General features: G+C 37.3%; 2 protein-coding genes across 3 annotated transcripts; one reads left to right on the top strand and one right to left on the bottom strand.

The window, feature by feature from the left end:
• Positions 1–2,583: 2,583 nt before the first annotated feature.
• On the top strand, positions 2,584–7,085 carry LOC113493201 (cytosolic carboxypeptidase 6-like). The gene is made up of 12 exons (XM_026871061.1): positions 2,584–2,931; positions 3,350–3,597; positions 3,696–3,790; positions 3,901–4,117; positions 4,212–4,389; positions 4,531–4,598; positions 4,710–4,868; positions 5,036–5,127; positions 5,483–5,697; positions 5,887–6,028; positions 6,265–6,443; positions 6,598–7,085. The coding sequence occupies exons 1-12, from the start codon at positions 2,874–2,876 to the stop codon at positions 6,774–6,776; spliced, it is 1,830 nt and encodes a 609-aa protein (XP_026726862.1). The 5' UTR covers positions 2,584–2,873; the 3' UTR covers positions 6,777–7,085.
• A 315-nt stretch (positions 7,086–7,400) lies between these two features.
• Positions 7,401–14,916, bottom strand: LOC113493199 (TATA box-binding protein-like protein 1). 2 transcript variants are annotated; one of them, XM_026871059.1, is made up of 4 exons: positions 14,648–14,916; positions 12,332–12,927; positions 11,438–11,532; positions 7,401–7,609 (listed from the first exon to the last, which is right to left on the bottom strand). In XM_026871059.1, the coding sequence occupies exons 2-4, from the start codon at positions 12,910–12,912 to the stop codon at positions 7,401–7,403; spliced, it is 885 nt and encodes a 294-aa protein (XP_026726860.1). In that variant the 5' UTR covers positions 12,913–12,927; positions 14,648–14,916. The 2 variants fall into 2 exon arrangements, with proteins under 2 accessions (XP_026726860.1, XP_026726861.1); XM_026871060.1 differs by lacking the exon at positions 14,648–14,916 and adding an exon at positions 13,746–14,016.
• Between the last annotated feature and the right edge of the window lie 388 nt (positions 14,917–15,304).

Genomic DNA, 15,304 nt, shown 5'->3' with positions numbered 1-15,304 from the left:
TAAAATAGCTTTTGTATTTTTTTGTTATTATTATGAGTAAAATGTCGCATCGCGGCGTAGCGTGGCAACGAGGAGCCTTGCAGGAGACAAAGGATACTGGGAACGGTCGGCGACAATGTGCCTTAAGCTTATATAGTTAGGAGCAAGTGATTAGCCGGCGCTCGCTTTTACGCTGTGATGGTGTAAATATAGAAAATGTCTGGTAAGTTTATTATTATTTTTATTTCAATTACATTCATAATCAATGAGGACGAGGAAATGAAATATCGGTCCTCTAGAAAATGTGTGAAGTAGACGTTTTAAGTTCATTGTATTAATTGATTGTGAGCATGGATAGGTAAGCATATATACATAATGTCTTGTATCCCTGTCGTAATTTATAATAAACCGTGTTGGTAAATTTGATATGTTCAATTAAAATTCTACGATTTATACTTAAATATTCATAAACAACGTGCAACCATTACTATACTACTATGTTATTTTAAGTTGAGGCTATGAAATATACGCTAATGGCGAATTTGTTTAGTATTACATGTTAAGGATACTAGATATGAAGGGAATACGATGTGTTTTTTAACATTTTAGAAAAAATTAACTGAAGACGTTCCTATTACTAACGACCAGTTTAAATATTGCCACGAGCTAATAATCTAATATATAAAATTCCCGTGTCACGATGTTAGTTACCGTACTCCTCCGAAACGGCTTTACCGATTTTCACCAAATTTTATATTCGTATTAAGTAGGTCTGAAAATCGGCTAACTTATATTTTTCACACCCCTAAGTGAAAAGGTCTTTTCAACCTTAATTTTTTTTTCTTTATTTTTGAACGATTTTTTTTTTATAATGAAGTATCACTTACTTTGTCTACACTTGAGTTTATCTAGAAACTAGAAAGAATTTATAAGGCAAAACAACGCTTGACGAGTCAGCTATTAGCTAATAAAATGTTATATGTAATAACCTTTCTACATCAATTTAATGTTTTTCATTAATTAATTAATTAATTAATTAAGTGCCTTAGTCGAGCTACGGTCCTTCCTTCACAAGTTACCTTTGTCTACTGTTGAAGCAAGAATGCACGTAAACTTCGCTACGCCGTAGCCCAAATGCGCTACGATAGTGCGAAACTGCTAACTAATGGCTACTGAAAGGATCTTCAGCAACTTTATATTATAGGTTTATTCTACACATTGATTTATGAATACATATTATTGTAATTATTATTCTAAGCATAATTATTATTCGATATCAATTATTTCTGTAGAATTACGGTTGTGGAGAAAAACTAACAAATGAATAAGAAAAGTTTGGAATTTCAACCCTTATCACATAGGTTATCAAAAATACTTAGTAGCCGATTCTCATATCTCATACAGAATTTCGTAAAAATCGGTCAAGCCGTTTTGGAGGAGTATAGTAACTAACATTGTAACAGAAAAAATATAACGAAGTCTTATATTATGTAACTCTACACTTTAAATATTGTATTCATCCGCAGCTATGGGCACATGCCCAGATTCGTAGAAAATGTGAAAAAAATAAAGGATAAACGTTTACGTAAATTTGTGAAATATTTAAAATACTTATGTACATATTTTGATGTAAGATGATGTTGTATGGAAGGATTCAGAGTGCACTTTGTCGGACACGACTTTTTGATCAATTAGTATAAAACGAGAATACACGCGAGTTTATTATTAGTCGTATTCGTCTCGTTACCCACTTAGTAACATCATAATTGTTCATTGCAAATGTGTAGTATACACCTAATTGGAGTGCAAATATTGCAAGCAAACAAAAAAACATCAGCATGTTCTAAATTAATTCCAACATAACAATTAGGTATACCTAGTTACAAAACGTTACATCCGAAGAATTCCAACACTTCCTTCACGTACATTATTCTGTGAATTCACAAAGTTGTTATGTATGTACTTGCCTACTTGCAGTGGTTTATGTTATGTCGTAATGTAAGTGTGTCGATCGATCGCATGAGTGGACACATCCAGTGCCAATACACCACGATAATAGCCTCATGAGCGCGAGTCCTGTGTGAGCGCCAACTCAGCAGATAATAAGCGTCTTTGTTTTTTTTAATGTCTAGGTCGTCAACCTTTTTCTTTTTTTAACGTTATGTTGATTCTAGGGTTATTTTTCTCAAGTACGAAAAGTTCGTGCATCATTTAATAACGTAGATGCGAAATAATGTTACCTAGCTACTCTATATCGGCCAAAAAGGCCAAAAGTGAGAAAACCTGGTGTACAGCTACCAATTATGTCAGAAATATGAAACTTCGATACTGAGGATTAAGTAGGTACAAATGAGCCAAAGAAAACATAAATTGTAAAAGAAAACAGTCACACATCAAATTGATGTCCGTAACGTTGCTTAACCTCGATTCTTATTTCTTTGTTTAGTGAACTTTATAGCTATCAAGTTTAAAAAAGGTTGTTCTCAAATGTACAATACCTTCCTAATCACTAACCTGATCCTAGAACTAGAAAATACTTACACAGGCATCATTTATTGCAAATTGAATACTCCACATTCCGTGTTAACACATTTTTAAAGCAATAACATAAATTGCCAAAAATAAACAAGGCTTAAAACGCTATACAAGTTACAAGTCAAAATAAAATCCTACGAAGTCAGTCACAACAAAATTGCTTTACTTTAAATTTCAATCGACTAAAGAAAAAAAACTTGGAATATAAGGTTGGCGTGTCTCGCGTAACTGTTTTCCTTACATATTCGTGCACTTATCGCCTAGACCGTATTGCCGTCAATCTTGTAGCCAATCTGTTCACCTACATCGTTAAAGTTAGTTGAGTTAGGTGGCTTACGCGGGAACCTAGCAGTCTAGCCATGTCCGTGTACCCCGACGCTCTGGAACACACCTCTATATACCTTCGTGCTCCCTATGGTAATACTAAAATAAAATAAGATATATTCTTACAAATATTTTCTTAAATATCGAAGATTTTACAGTTTAACTAAAGGCTATTTATTAATTTGCATGTGTGTGCGTGCTAGAAACTTATCAATCAATCACATTTGTGATTGAATACTTTATCACGTATACGAGTAAGTCATCCGAATTCTATTTGTGAATGTAAATCAAATGTTGTTCCCTCAATTCAATTGGCAGTTTGTAGTCATTGCATACGGCAGGTTGGCGGAACTTAGAGCTGATAGAATCGTTGAGGAATATTGAGAGATATTTCCCCAAAATTATGCTCCAAAATCGGTGTAATACGTGTGGGTAAAATAGTGTGTCTTGTGTTATGACTGAGGTTTTATAATTTATTATTACAAACTAATTCTATATTCTTGCGCTTTAGATAGTGAAGAAAGTGATGGAGAGGGAGGGCTCGGCAATCTGAGTCGCCTTATCGTACGTCCTCCCGGTCAGAGCGGTAAAGCCAAGCGTGGTCAGCTGTGTTTCGATGCAGCCTTTGAATGCGGAAACCTGGGCCGAGCCGACCACATCACCGACCTGGAGTATGACTTATTCGTACGCCCTGACACGTGTCGACCGAGAGCCAGGTTCTGGTTTAATTTCACCATTGAAAATGTTAAGCAGGATCAGGTAAGTAGGCAAAGCATGTGGGCATACATATAGTATCCTCATTTTGTTAAATACCTAACGTTAAGACTGATAGTATTATTAAAATGTGCGTCTTTCAGAGAGTCATACTAAATATCGTGAATTTGGGCAAAGAAACGACGTTGTTTGATACTGACATGACTCCGCTGGTGCGATCTACATCACGACCAAAATGGTAAGTATAAAAATCCAAATTATAAATACTTTGATTATTCTCTCTCTGAATCTTATACCTACACCTTTATAAATATTAAACGCGTTTGTAACTTACAACTTTCGTAACAGGCAACGAATCCCAAGAAGACTGATATTCTATCACCGCTCACTAGCACACAGAGGGCGAAAGATATTAAGCATAGCGTTTGCGTTTGATCGTGAAGAGGATGTGTATCAGTTCTCAGCAGCCGCCTCTTACTCCTACTCGCGGCTTCAGAAACATTTGGCCGCGTGGGAGAAAAAAGCGCAAGCGTTTGCTACGAGACAATCTATCGCTCAAACAACCGTAAGTGTTCCGTAACCAACTTAAATAAATCTATAAATGAAATCCACATGAACAGTACTTGGCTTTAGGATCGACCGTTTTCGTATATTTTTAGCAAAAACGTCGCATTGACCTTGTCACAATCGGGGACTACAATTTCAAGGAAAAGGATAAAGATTTTAAAGAAGAAACAATTGTTCCTAAAATCAAGACAGCAGAGCAAAAGAAACGCGTCGTTCTTATTATTGCTAGGACACACGGCGGGGAACCCCCTTCTTCATTTGTCTGTCAAGGTATCTATTTCAAAAGTTTATTCAGGCATGGAGTTTTCATCCTGTTGCATAATAAGTGCTATTTAACTTTTTACAATTTGATAACTTTAAACCATAGCGCTGACGTTCAAAATAAACACCTCATTCATCAAATGTTTACAGGGTTGCTGGACTTCTTGCTTGGGTCCTCTGAGAAGGCCTTAGCTTTGAGAAACAACATAGTTCTAGAGGTAAAAATATGAATATTACTAATAAAAAAAAAACGTTATTTCGTTAAGTATTAGTGAATGTACCTATTTTATGATTCGGACAAAGAATTTCTAAATCTGTATTATTTCCAGGTAATACCGATGTTAAATCCAGACGGAGTTTTCCTCGGCAACCAGAGGTCAGACTTACTCGGCGGCGACCTCAATCGTTGTTGGAACAGAGCCACTAGCTACGCGCATCCAGCTCTCGTAGCCGTTAACGATCTTTTAAAGAAACTCGCTTCAGAAAAAGTAAAGTCAACATTGACCCAAGTTACTCTCTGAAAAGTGCACTAACGTTACTGCTAACTTTAGTCGATTTGTTTCGAAATCACGGAAAAATTAATCATAATTTTAAAATATCTTTCTATCTAGTACCTATGTATATAAGCAATAATAGAAATATTTTTATTCCCCAGACAGTGCAATTAGACTTTATTATCGATATACACGGTGATATAAGCCATGAGGGTGTATTTGTTCGGGGAAATTCTTACGATGACGTCTACAGGTTCGTATAACGTAACCATACTAAAGTTAACCTTTTTGTAAAGAAAACTTTAAGTGGAAGTAATGACGCACGACAGTTTTATAATGGCGAATTTAATTGGTACTAAAATAAAGCTTACGAAATGTTAGCATCTAATTATAAAAACAATAAAATGAACTACCTACCTAAACCTTGAAAGAAATATTTTGCGGAATCAACTCGTAAACTTTTGATTTGAGATTTATTTTTTATTAGAAAGATTTTGAAATACATATTCCTGGAGAGGTATGGGTTTTTTTTTGCGTTATTTGTGAAGAATTTGAGGCAACGGCTTGTACTACTGGGTATATTTGCATGTAACGTTAGTTTACTATAGGTTCGAGCGACATGCAGTACTTCCAAAGTTTCTGGGCGCTCGTATAGAGGCCTGGAGGCCCGAAGCCTGCTTTTACAACGCGGACTCGATCCTCGCTGGCACCGCCCGAAGAGCTCTACCCACGGGATCTATTGACGCTTACACCGTCCTTGTTTCATTAGGCGGGCGGAGATTAGCTCCTAGAGGGCCATATATTCATTACACAGAAGATGCTTGTATCCTTTACTAAAATATTTGTAGCACATACTTATGTGTCAGATTTAGCAAGTTGTATAAAATATGTTATGAAAACTCCTGGTAACGAATGAATTTAATTTTCAAGCTTTTGTGTTCAATTCACCGTTCGAAGTAAGAGTTCATAAAAACAAGTCTATTTTTCTTAATTTACTTAACAAGCTATTCAGATTCAAAAATAGGCAGATCCCTAGCGAAATCTCTGTGTGATTACTATAGGCACATAGGCATCATTCCACCAAGAGTGGGTCGAAGCAAAAAGAAAGATCGCGGCAGACGGCGGCGTAGACGACCGGTTGTGGAACGAGATAGGCAAGTCATAATGTTTAATTTATCATAATTCTAATGGTTTTTATACCCAGAATTTAAAAGCTTTCCAGTTAGGTTAGGTTAGATAGCAAAATAAACCGAACTTCTTGTTAGTAGCCGTTTTACCTACGTCACAAAGTTAACAATGGAGTTTTTTGAGAAAGAAGCCACAAAAGCTTTAAAGTTATACAATTGAAAACTTGTTCAAATGGTAACCTTTAACTGAAGCCTTACCATAGGTCACCAAGTTCGTCCCCGGAGCGGCGCGTGCTGGCTGGCCGCGTGCTGTCGCCGTCTCTGCCCAAGGTGTCACCACCTGCGCTGCAGGCGCTGCCGGCGAGGTTATCACGGCGGCCTATATTAAAATCTAGGCCTCGAACCGTGGCATATGCTGAGAAAGTATTGCCTTTAATTACAGGTAGGATTGAGTCCTTAATATTTTTTTTAATATTATCTTTGATTTAGTCCTTAGTCCAAATCATGTACAGGGTGGAAAAGTACGACCTTAGGACTTAAATTTATGGAAAGTCGAGTAATCATAAATAACTGACACGCTTATTTTTATTTTCTAGGAACTGCTGTAAAAACTCCTCGTCTAGCAGTGGTAGATATGAGCGCATACATACAAACTCCCAAAGATTTTGTGAAACATCGACCAGATAAGTCGCAGCTCCGGGTTCGCAGGTCTACGCGACTTTCAAGACCCAGGTTTACCAGTGACGAGTACGACACGCGCGAATCTGACTCCTAGACACGTCCAAAAGACTACTATAGGTTGTGGTTTTAATAAGGGTAATATATTAAAGTTATATCAAATAAAACAAACATGATTTTTATTGAAACGTATAATGTCGAAGCTTCCATATTTACAATCACTAACTTCTATCGTTCAGTCATCTCATTCTTAGAACAAATCTTATTGAACACTATTATCACTACAAATTCTACAATCATAACGGCAAATGAAAAACGAGACTGAGTATCGTTATCGAGATTTATTTTTGAACATTTTTTTTTATTTTATGACAATTTTGGTTTCAACGTAAACGATTCGACTTCATCTACGCATACTAAAGAGGTCACAGGTCATCACAAAAACGATACAATCGTACATACGAAGGGTAAAGAAGCGCGGGCACTCCGCAATCGTTCAGCCGAGCGGCCGCGGCCGCGCGCTGGCCGGACCGGGCGCGAAGCACCTCCCCTAATAAATATCTTTGGCATGAACCGAACAGCTCGCCGACGAGTCACACGCGATCGCACTAACAACCGACAGTTATTGCTTCGATGCCAATATAAAGTTCGTTTCGTTCCCGCACGGGGCGTCGCGTCGGGAGCGTCAGTGGGCGGCGGAGGCGCGCGCGGCCCGAGCGCGTCATTCCCAGGCGTCCTTGTCGTCGTCGGACAGCGTCACCAGGTGCATGGGGTCGTCGTCGGGCGGGGGCGCAGGCGCCGGCGCGCCCGCCCGGGCCGCGCGCTTCTGCCGCAGCAGCTCCTCGTCCGCCGCCGTCAGCGGCTTGCGGTACTCGTACACCAGCGGGAAGATGCGCTCCACCGCCGACTGCACGTCACTAACGCTGCGGGCTGACAAAATACAAACATTATTAGCTGTTGCCCGCGACTTCGTCCGCGTGGTTAGAAGAAATTGCGACTATAACTTGAGATTTAAACTATCCTTTCTCTCAAGGTGGATCGAACTGCACATAGTGTGCGAATTTTATTATAATCGGTTAAGTGGTGTAGGAGTCCATTGAGGACAAACTTTGTGACACGAGATTTATATATATTAAGATGTTACAAAAAAAAAACTTATCTAGGTTATAATGACGTTTAATCGCCGACAACGTGGGTTAAACCGCGCGGAGTACAAGCATTTGTATGATCCACGAATGCTTGTTTTGAGTCAGGATGTCTTTGAGAATGAGTAAAGAAATCTGGATTTCTAAATTAATCATTAATTGCTGCGTAATTGTCAAAATTATATGGCCACATTAATTATCTCCTACTTTTGCTGTGCTCGACAGGGTTCACAAATGTTAACATTATAATTTTAAGAACTTCATACATTGTGGAGTGAAAATAAAATATTAAGTCTTGAGTCTAGTAACCTGAAGGAAATCGTCGTTAGCAATTAGAACGCCAATGTACTATTACTTGCATCGCGCATTGTGAGTTTATTTTGATGAAATGAATTTAGAAGAAATAAAAAGGAATCAAGCATCATTGCGTTAAAACTTCATTGTAGCGGTAGTATTTGTCGATTAATGTCCTTGGACGTTATCGTTCCATGAGTTCCGTTCATAGGCTTCCGGCGTTCTCATCCTTCTATTTTTAAAGTTAATAAGATATTACGATGGCTCCAAGTCCTGACATACCATGTTCCTAATAATGTAACATTTTTTTTCTGTGATACATCTATAAGCGCACCTGATATATACCCCTAAAACCGTAAACCTGATTATTGGAATGGCGATGGTAGGGCTCATTTGTGTCCTATATGAGTAACGTAAAGTATAGTAGTCAAAAAGGCCTTCTATTTATCCTTTTCCGTGTCGACCTGTTTGATTGCAAATTATAATTTATTAAATAATTTTAAATATCAAGAGAACAACCAAGTGGTCAGTGAGCGTCAGGAACTCTTGTACAAAATTAATAGTCACACTGTGCACCTCGCTCCTCGACACCAAATCAACAATTGAAAGACTTCAAATTAAAGACAATTTATAGATTTTCCCGCGAATATTCATGTTTTATGGCTATCCAGTGGCGTAAGTGTGGGTTTGGCAAATGATTTTTTAGATTTTAGATTTTTTGAAATTACAATCAAAATGGTCATCCGAAAAAGTATGTATTTTTGGCTTTTAATAATTATTATTTGTTTTAAGGTTTAGGACTATTGTTAAGTTTTATCTATACATATAATAAATCTGTAGAAAAGTAATTTTTGTACATTGAAGAAATTGAAAAAAAAAATAGCCAGCGTGTGAAAAGATAAGTAACAGAACCCATTTCCATCATTTTTGAAATTTTTGTCTGTTTGTCTGTCTATCTGTTTGTTTGTGCGCGCATCACGTAAAATCTACGAATTCAATGCAGACAATGTTTATATACAAAAATTATACGCAACTTGAGGTATAACTTAGTTTTTATTTCATCGAAATCGGTTCACTCTATCAAAAGATATGATTAATTTAGTGAGTTCAAGAAGTAAAATATTACGTTACGCAATTCAGTATAGTACTTGCAACGACATCTTAAGACTAAAAATAGAACTAATGTTGATAGTTGAAATCCAAATCCGATAGATGGCGTTGTGCAAATGACGTCATTTTCTGAATCGCGGTGTTAAGAGATTCCGCGCGAGAATCACGTCGACCGTGTTTACTTGAAAAATTGGGTTTCGTTTGGTGTCTTAAAAGTTCTGGAGTGTGTCGTAAAAGGTCTTAGGTTGCTTGGAACATAATCGTTGTTCTAAATTGGTCGAAATATAAGTATTGGCTGTTTGGTTTCGTTTGGTCATTGGTTTGAAGTAGGAAAGTAGTATTTTATTTACTTCGTAGTTTGTATCTAATAGTGCCAATCGTTTTACAGTAACTTAGCCAATTCGTTGAGTCACGACCTCGAACAGACGATTCGTTGTCATACTTAAGGCGCGAACGCACGTACGAACACGAACATAGCGAACACAAACACCAGATATGCCGTCCATACGTACGAACCAAATGTTCGGGACATTTGGTTCGTACGTATGGACGGCATATTCGAACACGAACGCAAACATAGTTCGAGTCGAGTTCGCGAACAACAGTCGTGAACTCTATCTTAGTAGCCATGACGGCGCCGCTGGAAGTGGTCGATTGTGAAGTAGCGGAGAATTTTTTGATGTTCGCAGTGATTCACGAAATGTTGTTTCCTAAAGCGGATCCTAGATGGATCCGCACTGCGATAACGGGCCCGCACCCCGCCCAGATCTAGGTATACGAACAGTTTTGTTGCGTAAGATTTATTAAAGCTCTTCGAACACCGTCCATACAGAACACACTACAAGGATCGCCGCGAACATGTTTGACGAACAGAGTGTTCGATGTTCGATAGTGGTACGCACGTGCGAACCAAGTTGTTGCGTATCATGTAACTCAACAAATTTGTTCGTACGTGCATACGCGGCTTTAGACTGTTCGACGCACCGTTCTTTTACGTTTGTAGGCTATTCGGTCATAAGTGTTGTTGGTTTTTTTATTGCTTAAATTTTCCTTGAAAATGCCTCAAAGAAAAAAACTATCCTTTCGCTGCATAGCCGAAATGCGAAAAGGATGAGACTTAGTAGGTCTCAGGAATCGGAAGAAGATCGTGAAGCACGGTTATCTGCTAACCGAGAGCACATCGCTCTTTCACGTGAATCTGAAACGTTCACCGAAAGGGAGTCACGTTTAAGTTCACAAAGAACACGGACCGCAACTTGGTGGTCTCAAGAGAGCATCGAGACGCAAACGACGTTGTTTTGTTCTCAACAACCACGCGAACGAAGTCGCGGGCACAGCTAGTTTACAATATATTTACAGTTAATCAAATAATTGTGGTTTTCCTGTTTCACATCTATCAGACGTCCCACGACGGTTTAACAGTAGCAAGCACGGTCTATGATAAGACAAGATACCTGTTAGTATAAAGTTCCACTTATCAAGGAAAGACAGTTCGCTTTTAAGCAAAAACGTTAGGGGCCCCAATTACATATAATAGACCGATTAAAGCACTAAGAAGGAGGGACCCAAAGAAATATTTTGAATAGCATTTTTACATTTTGAACGGAACAACCGTCCGAATTTGAATGTTTAAGTGACGACCCGTGCCTAAATTATCGTATTATAAAAGCTCAGTTTGGCGTGTAGCAAATAACCAATGAGATCGTCGCTCGGCAAGGTCGTCTGCAGGGCGAGACTGTCCGGTGCCTACGAAGGGCGCGACTCAATACAATAGGGTTAACTGATGTTCAGTCCAGATTTAACAACCACAGAAAATATTTGGTTTGTGATAATTAAAAACGCTAAAGTGTAAAAAGTATCTCGATTTTTATATACTAATACTTATAACTATCAACATAAAAAGTTTAAAAATCTAAATTTATTTAACACGAAAAAGTGAAATTATAAATCTTATAGATACCTACACGACCGCTTTCTATTTGTCTGAATAAGATATGTTTATAATAATTATAATAGTTCTATAAGTCGGAATTTTCCTGTTAAATAATTTCTTCTAGATTATTTTTGGTCTTCAATCACAGTAAGGGCACAAATTTTAATTTACGAAATAGTCGCGTCCATATCCAAATGTAAGTAAGTAAGTAGTAGTTAAGTATGATTATACGAAATTTCAAGTATTTTAGAGAGAGCACTTTAAATTGAACTGTACCTGTGATAGTCACACCTCCAGTTGAGAATATCTTAAGTGTGGCTTTAGGATTAAATAACTTATACGTAACTCCTGGGTGAAGCTCTGGTTCATAGCTGAAAGTATAAAAAAAACAATTTGCAAAGGATCGAGATTAAGACAAATACACTGGTCAAAACAGAAGAAACCTAACCATCCTAACATATCTGGGCTAAGTAGATAATTAAAAAGACCACAACAAGAATACGACATACGACGGAATGTGAAAAATGTGTCCATTCAAAGGGTTGACCAAGACTGAAACAATGAGTTATTTAGTTTTGAGATTTATGATTACTACAACCAATCTCTATAGAGTTAAGCTAATCCTTTTTTTTCGTCCGAGGTCCGTCCGCTAATCCGAGGTCATTCATGTGGGATATAGACGGTACAGTTCAAAAATTTGAACAACACAACACAAAATTGAATAAATAAGAGTATAAAGTCTATTTTTTTCTATTCGATAAATGGAAATAGAATTTACTTTGAATTTCTAAAATTATACCTACCGTGGCAAAGACAAGTTATTCATAGCATGTGCATGTTTGTTCAACATGATCATTCTTAAGAATACATCGTTGGAAAGTGTATTTAGTAAGGTTTATGTCTCAGGATAAATACAATTTGTATCTAATGAGATAAACAGCTTCAATATGTAATCAGCATCACACTTTTTATTTAAGGATTGAATGGCTTTGAATATCTAGCAGTGTTAAACACCAAGGTAATTATAATAACGTATTAATTCAAATCATAGCATCATACTTGCTATGCTGTCAAGACTTCAATTTGGAAGGGGTAGTTACAAAATCTTTTGCAAGGTCCAAGATAAATTTATCAGTATAAAGATGTAAAACAAGTGATATAAATACTTACTCAGCTTCTTTGTATCTCTTGGAAAAAGATATGATCCTTATACCGAAGGGCATCCGACAGGTGCCTAATACATTGACTACGCGGAAGTTGCGAAAACGAACTTGGAAGCCGAGCTTCTGAAGTGCACGCGCATATCGCCGCGCTGCGATCTTGGCCTGGTCTTCGCTGGTGGCGCCCGTGCACGTCACTCGACCTGATGACCAGATCGATGCAGTTGTGTATGGACGCCGTAACTTCATGGTTACCATTCCGTTTTCACGACGAAATTCTACGTTAACACCGTTTAATGCTATCTGTCTAAGGTTCAGGTGGCACTTAACACTAAAACTGCACACGACATTGTTTATCATTATATCTATTTCAGGTGTATCCTCTTCTTCTTCGACGGGCACGAGCGGCGCCACCGCGTCGCCCGTGTCGGCGCACTGTGGCTGCGGTGCGCTGGCTGTGCCCGCCTCGCAATACTCATGGTCTGGCACCATGTGACTTGGAACAGTGTGTGAGGATATGCCACGATTTTGCACTACACCATGTGTGCCTTTACTTAACTTAATACCATTTTCTTGGATGAGCGTAGCCATGACGACCACGGCACACTGAAATATAAATGTATATTGTTAATTCCCAGTCCAATCAACAGAGATTTAACAAGGACAAATAAACCACATGGTTTTGTAAAAAAACTGCCTTAGTTTTACATTTTATTATCACCAGATAAGAACTAACAAGCAACAATGTAATGTGAAGCCAGCTGCTACACATATAAAACAGAGTTAGCCATGTTATGTTCTGTATACCTTACACAGTTACATACACTATGCATTGCTATAAATAGTCCCTGCAGAAGTGTGAAATGAGATATTTGACCCTCACACAACCTACATCAATTTGCTATTATTATTAATACTTATTTACTTTTCGTTTCGGAAGACATAATAAAAAAATGTATTTGGAATTGTACATCCATCCATAAAATATTTTTTTATTGCAGGATATGAATCAACAATTATAATGAAACACTGATTGAGTTTGTACATTGAGAGCAAGAAAAGTGTGATTATAGCTGTTATCGTCAGCATTCAGCGGTAAACCATAAAGAGGACTTTATTGAAAATTGTTGATTGCACAACAATGGCAAATGGCAAACATACATGAAACAATGAAAACATTTGCACAAAGCACACTTTCAGCTAAAATTATGCAAGTTCTTGTTATATTTCATAATAGTAGTTTTGTTTTAAGTGGAAAATGGCCCATCAAACAATTTCCAGAAAAAAATTGAATGCTCTTGAATATGGAAAAGTATTTGGAATTTTAAAATAAATTCAAGCATCTGAATCTGTATCACAATGATTGAGAGCATGTCAGCATGAAGCTGACAACAGTCAGATTTCAATTGATAAGATATACCTACCAACACATACACTATGGTTAACTTCAAAGAGGCACTTTTTATGTTACAGAACACTTCAGCACAAAGGAATCAGATATTCATATGGCATAACTATGATCACTTTCTACTATTTACTTTGTTTTATAATTTAAACAAAAGTAAACATTATTTAAAATTATCTATAGCACATTATTGATTTAAATATCAAGATTCTGTAGAGGGCATAATTTAGGCCACTTCCCACGGGTCGGTACGACGCGACGCGACAACATGACACTTTGCACAGCTGACTGTCGGACGGGCCCCCGCCCCGCGCTACCCCCGCCCTCCGCATTCCCCTGCGCCCTGTCTGCTACATCCTGCGCCCTGCGCGCACCTACCTGCCTCGCTCTGCACATGCACAATTGCACATGCTTAATGGCAACCCCCTGGTCGCAACCTACATCCCTCTCTTTTCTATTGCAAGTATTGATCTGAGCTTATTGATAAATCAATAACATCAAGAGCTTATTTCACTATAAATTAATATTATTTGTAGAAATGCTAATTCTTTACTTATCTGCACTGTCCGTTATGAGATTAAAGCTAAAATAAGTCATAGTCAGCAGTTATTGACCCCATAACGACCTAAACCACACGTGATTATGGACCACAAAGAAAAGTTATGGGTATTCCTATAACCGTTTTAGAGGTTGCAATTAAGACTCCCGATTCTTGTTCATAGATACATGGCATGTTATTAATGAATTATTTATTGACTATTTTAGAGATGAACAAAATAACACGAGAATGAACTTGAACCAAAATGGGGCAGACTCCGTAACTTTTTATGACTAATTGAAGGATGATATTGTAGATCAAGGAATCACAGATTAGGATACGGTTATTCAATTTCAAGAAAATAACATAAAACAATAATTTACCTGAGCTAAGGTATATATTTGTCACAATTATTTTTACACTACCAACGAATAATAATTTTCATTGCAGAACTAAAATGTCCAGACAAGAGGCTACGAGTACGAAATAGATTTTGCACAATTCAGGAATATTATATACACACGAAATATGACAAAAATTACTTGGAAAGCTAACTGATACAAGCGACTCGTTAATAAATGCAAAAATCAAAAACTTATGCACATCCTGCCTAGCACCGCCATGTTCCATTCGATTCGATGGACCTTTTTATATTCTTCAGTTTTTAATGAATATTCTGCTAAGTTTGGAGCACTGGCTTTTTATCTTCACTTGAACTAAATTATAGAAAAAAATTTGGATGTGAAATTGTTGTCTCTGGTCATTTTGCAGGATAAGAATTTATTATTTCTGAATGTTTTTATTAGGTATTAAATAATTACTGTCGGTTTATTTATAGAGTCGGTCAGTGTGTCGGTTCCTTTCGAATAAAAGTTTAGGATCGTGTATGCACTACTTTTTTAAAGTATGTACAATAAACAAAAAATAAATAAATAAGGGAATTTTTAAAAATGGTCCCTATACAAAGTGTTATTCCATTATTATAAGTACCTACTGTTATCCCAATTGTAGAACATTCCTGAAATAAATGTTCTTTATTA

The sequence above is a fragment of the Trichoplusia ni genome, chromosome 4 (assembly GCF_003590095.1).
Source record: "Trichoplusia ni isolate ovarian cell line Hi5 chromosome 4, tn1, whole genome shotgun sequence".
NCBI classification, from domain to species: Eukaryota; Metazoa; Arthropoda; class Insecta; order Lepidoptera; family Noctuidae; genus Trichoplusia; species Trichoplusia ni.
This window is presented reverse-complemented; position numbering and strand designations above follow the sequence as displayed.